Source organism: Gnatocerus cornutus, chromosome 6 (genome assembly GCF_029298725.1).
Source record: "Gnatocerus cornutus isolate USDA-ARS CGAHR chromosome 6, icGnaCorn1.1, whole genome shotgun sequence".
NCBI classification, from domain to species: domain Eukaryota; kingdom Metazoa; phylum Arthropoda; class Insecta; order Coleoptera; family Tenebrionidae; genus Gnatocerus; species Gnatocerus cornutus.
In genome coordinates this window covers 4,410,321-4,415,570 of record NC_142238.1, presented here as the reverse complement: position 1 = coordinate 4,415,570, position 5,250 = coordinate 4,410,321, and the positions used below count along the sequence as shown (strand labels likewise).

The 5,250-nt window shown below is 34.7% G+C and overlaps 1 protein-coding gene across 1 annotated transcript; it reads right to left on the bottom strand.

The window, feature by feature from the left end:
* On the bottom strand, positions 1-2,833 carry LOC148172240 (uncharacterized). The gene is made up of 2 exons (XM_088038851.1): positions 2,757-2,833; positions 1-2,702 (listed from the first exon to the last, which is right to left on the bottom strand). Exon 2 carries the CDS (start codon positions 2,693-2,695, stop codon positions 2-4), a length of 2,694 nt encoding a protein of 897 aa, XP_087894977.1. The 5' UTR covers positions 2,696-2,702; positions 2,757-2,833; the 3' UTR covers position 1.
* Positions 2,834-5,250: the final 2,417 nt, after the last annotated feature.

Below are 5,250 nucleotides of genomic sequence, written 5' to 3'. Positions count from 1 at the left end.
CTTAAATGTAACCTGTGTTGGACTCGTTGGAAATATTTGTAACATCAAAATCAGTAACATCATCTAACCATTTAAATTCTCTATAGGGTAAATATTGCTGCATGGCCCACCCGTAAAGATTGTTGACATCCAAATACATTAGATATTTATTTGGTTTAGTTGGATCATAATCGTCACCTAAATATTTATTATTTGCTTCCGAGTATCGATTGCAGCATTGATTAATGCCACCGCGAATACCTCTTTCCACAAATAATAACATATCAATATCTTTAAGAATTTCGAGTTTACATCCAGTGTATTTCAGCATACAATCCCATGTATAACCGGGTAAAGTGTAGTACCACCCGGGGTCCAAACCATACGTTTTATGCATTACTCGACGGAAATTTTCGAAAACATCGGCCAATAGTAAAATGTCAATTTTCATATACAAATCCAAGTATTCGCCCAAATTGTTAATTTTAAATTGGGTCCAAACGTTTTGACCGTGTTGATAATTTTCTTCGGAAATGTGCGAATCATTTAGTTTACTATAAAATTTTTCGATCGGTGGTAAACATGTCTCTGTTAATTTTTCAATTGAGTCGAGATAGTCGTATGGAAATACACCTTTACGTGTGAGTAATTTGAAGGAATCCTCATCTAAGTCTTTAAATTCGCGTTTTAAATGTTGTAATTCATCTGATTCTAAAGTCGATACTAATTCATCCAAGGATGCATTCATAAATCTGAGAGAATCAATGAACCTAAATTTTATATCAGTATTTTCATCTTTCAGCGTGAATGCAATGTACTTTTCTAGATTGATTGGCAAAAGTGTGATTTTTCCTAATTTTGAAATATCTTCAATGAGGAAATGACTATCATATCCCGATAAATTGTGGAAAACAATGGGAACCATAAATCGCTTTTTATAATTTAAATTACATATTGAATGAGCAAATCCTCTAAATATCGATGTAAAATGATCATGGTCTCTTACAATGTTTTTTTGTTGTCTATCTTCTTCGGTAAAACATTTCCCACATATATGACATAAAACAGCTGATTTAAAGCTTGGACTTGAACCCATAGGTTTAGCTTCGATTATTTTTTCTGAGACATTTCTTGCAATTTGTTTAAGCTTATTTGTAAACCACACAGCAACATTCTCACCACGATAAAAATCATAAAAGGACAGACTATCATCATAGTTACATTTTAGAAATAGTCCAACACTGCACGCTTTATGTTGTTGATACTTGAAGGTTTTGGATGTATTTTCACAAGTTTTTTCGATAGGTTGAAGCACAGACTCGAAATCGCAGTATAAAATAAATGGTAATGTCTGTTGATTGATATAATTTTGAAATTCTACATAATCATATTTTGGAAATGAAATTTTACTAAAATTTAATTTTTCACATTGCTCCGAATGCTCTTTAAAAGTATCCTCCTTCTTGAAATAATTAAGGCAACGATCACATAAATAGACTTTATGATTATTTTTGTTTAATTGATTTGAAACAAGTCGAGACAAGTTTTTAATCCAACAATAATGATACTTTATTTCGGTGTTATCCACATCGGCATTATCTGGAGCCTCATAATCATTTAATTTTGGAAAATAAACGTTTTGGACTTGGAGCAAATTTACATGTTTTTCTAATTTTTTTTCTGTCAGTCTTACTGGAGCTACAGTATAATACGATGCTTTTGATTTAGTTTGATTTAATTCCAAAACGTACACGTTAATTGAAACATTATTTAATTTTTCAAATTTAGAAATTTGATTAATACTGACAGGAAATTCGATTCCCTTCATATTTAATTTTGATGACCAATGCGGATACGAATTAATCTTATCAGCATTAATGTTTGTGGGGAATAAGGCTGAGATGACGCTCCAAGAAAAGCACTCGTTATCATTATAATTTTTGACATTAACACAAGCGTGTTTATTAGCAATTTGTTGTGGAAGTCTGATGAAAGATGAACCATTCCCAATTTCACATTTATTTATATTGATTTCCAACGAAATAATTTTATGTAATGCCCAACCCGAATCACGAAGTTGAAAGTTTTCCAGTTTACTTAAAATTTTATCACTTATGTAATTTTGAAACCAATCTTTAATATTTCGCCCTTGATCCAACAGTCCATTCCTGGTGTTAAACGATTTTTCTTCAATAATTTCACTACCATCGTTTGGATTGTTTTTAATAAATTCACCATGAAAACATGCGTTAATTTTAAGCAAAGTAAATTTTTTAAGCAATTTTTTAATGCGAGAATTAAAAACCGAAAATGCATCATTTAAAAACTGAACAATATCAATGTGACTTAAATTAAAAATTATTCCAGTTTGAACGCGTGACTTAAAAGCAGTTTTCAATTCTTCCCACTGAACCCTCTTTTGATGATTTATCTTCAATCCTCGACCACTGATACCATTATTTGCACACAAACGTTTAAGTATGACGTGAAAATGTTTTAATTTAATTAAATTGGAATTAAGCTTGAGTCGAGCACCAACACTCAATTTCAAGCTTTTAATAGTTTTCGAATAAAATTTAAAATAACTTTTAATTTGGTGGACCAAATATAAAGCACTTTGATGATCAAATTTTGTTGTCAAATTATCCAAATGCGTTTTAGTAGCCTGAACGATGTCGTTACTTACCACGATCACTTCATCAGCTTTGGAAGTCATGATAGGCCTAAGATAAAGTACAAATTCAGTACCAGATTTAGAAGCAAAAATTTATTCTTACCTTTTATTATCACTCTCACTACAACAAAATTATTTGTCTTATCGACTTAAGTTGATCACTCGTATAAACGGCGGAAAATGTTGAGCTGATTACTGTTCTATTAGCACCTTGACAGCAGCACTATCAATGGTCTGAGCTGATCACTTTGTTCATTATATAGACGGCGAAGAACGTCCGGTCTTATCAATGTTTGCGGTTTTTCCGAGAAACGCGAAAATCAGACCGGATGATTACACCCAAATAACGAATTATTTAGCATTTTTTTTCCGAGAAATTGCAATATTTTTTTTCCGAGAAATTCCAAAAATTTTTTCCGAGGACCGCACTCAAAACTTTTTGAAATTTTTGCTCACTCTAGCGCCCTCTATGATTGTCACCCAAACCGTCACCGCCATCTTGATCTGACACAACTGTCAAATTCAAAATTTCCGCCATTCCATAATGACATCTGTCAAAATTCTCGCCGCCAGCTGTCAAATTTCCACCGCCATCTGTCAAATTTTTAAATTTCCCGCCGTTTAGCCGCGCACGCGCAAATTGAACTGTTTATCGGCTCGCGGCGCCTCCAACCGGCTACACATTTCAATTTCCCGCCACCAGCTGTCAAATTCCCACCGCCATCTGTCAAATTTTTAAATCACCCGCCACCTGATTGGCAGATGACCAGCAATACGCCGGAAGAGCCGCCGACACCATCTGTGCGCCTGATTGGTAGATGACCAGCAATACATCACCGGACGGGCGCTCGAGATTACGACTTCCGCTGCAGAACCGGCTTTGTATCACTACTGTCTTTGTAATTTAAAAAGAGAGTAAGCTTTGACATTATTTTGTTAACAGTGTTTTTTCGTATATTTTAGTAATGTTCAAATGCGGTATGTTTGAGACTAACAAAATGCTCAAAACAACTTTGAATTTTATTGATCAAAATCTGTTGCAAAAGCATAGGCCAAAGACTAAAATCGACATTGAACTGCATCATTTTTTATCAATAGTTTTTTTTTGAGCGAGCATATGGATAGCATAAGACCACCAGTGGGGAACAGTTTCCCATCGGCAACAGACAGCAAAACTGTGACATTTAGCGAATACTCACTTTGCAAAAAAGTATTTACTGTATTAAAAATGCCGGCGACAATAGATGCTTAGCGCGTGCCCTCGTTGTGGCAAAGCATTTTTCTGGGTTAGTTGTCAAAAAAAGCGGTACTCGCGGTAAGGAAATGCCAGCCATACGCTTTTGCATCGAGGCTGGTGTTGATTTATCCAACGGTGGAGAATACCGTCTCATTCAGAGGCTACAGAAGCACCCGAATGAATACACTGTCGTGGTTTATACGTGTCGGGAAGGAAAAAAGTCTTTATTTTGAAGGACATAGAGAATCGAGTCGAAAATGTTTAATCCTGATTTTGGAAAACGGATACTTCAATGTGATTTTAAGTTTGACGGATGCATTTACTACGAGCTATTTTGTGAAAGATATCGAGTTCGCTGTAGAGTTAGTTAAAAAAAAAACACAGTAAAAAATGTCCGTACATTTGTAATAGTTATTTATTTCATTAGACTAGAAAATGGTTTTGGAAATGCTCGGAAATTGAAATCCTAGCCCACCGGGCTCGGATTTCAATACTTTCCATGCATTTCCAAAACCATTTTCTAGTCTAATGAAATAAATAACTATTACAAATGTACGGACATTTTTTACTGTGTTTTTTTTTAACTAACTCTACAGCGAACTCGATATCTTTCACAAAATAACTCGTAGGAAATGCATCCGTCAAACTTAAAATCACATTGAAGTATCCGTTTTCCAAAATCAGGTTTAAACATTTTCGACTCGATTCCCTATGTCCTTCAAAATAAAGACTTTTTTCCTTCCCGACACGTATAAACCACGACAGTGTATTCATTCGGGTGCTTCTGTAGCCTCTGAATGTGACGGTATTCTCCACCGTTGGATAAATCAACACCAGCCTCGATGCAAAAGCGTATGGCTGGCATTTCCTTACCGCGAGTACCGCTTTTTTTGACAACTAACCCAGAAAAATGCTTTGCCACAACGAGGGCACGCGCTAAGCATCTATTGTCGCCGGCATTTTTAATACAGTAAATACTTTTTTGCAAAGTGAGTATTCGCTAAATGTCACAGTTTTGCTGTCTGTTGCCGATGGGAAACTGTTCCCCACTGGTGGTCTTATGCTATCCACATGCTCGCTCAAAAAAAAACTATTGATAAAAAATGATGCAGTTCAATGTCGATTTTAGTCTTTGGCCTATGCTTTTGCAACAGATTTTGATCAATAAAATTCAAAGTTGTTTTGAGCATTTTGTTAGTCTCAAACATACCGCATTTGAACATTACTAAAATATACGAAAAAACACTGTTAACAAAATAATGTCAAAGCTTATTCTCTTTTTAAATTACAAAGACCATAATTTAATTTATAACAATAATAAGCTCTGTACTTCCTCTGGGTTTCAATGTTCTCCGAATTT

Bases quoted from the DNA above. Each gene is read 5' to 3' on its own strand.
- LOC148172240 (XM_088038851.1), bottom strand. From the start codon at position 2,695: ATGACTTCCAAAGCTGATGAAGTGATCGTGGTAAGTAACGACATCGTT.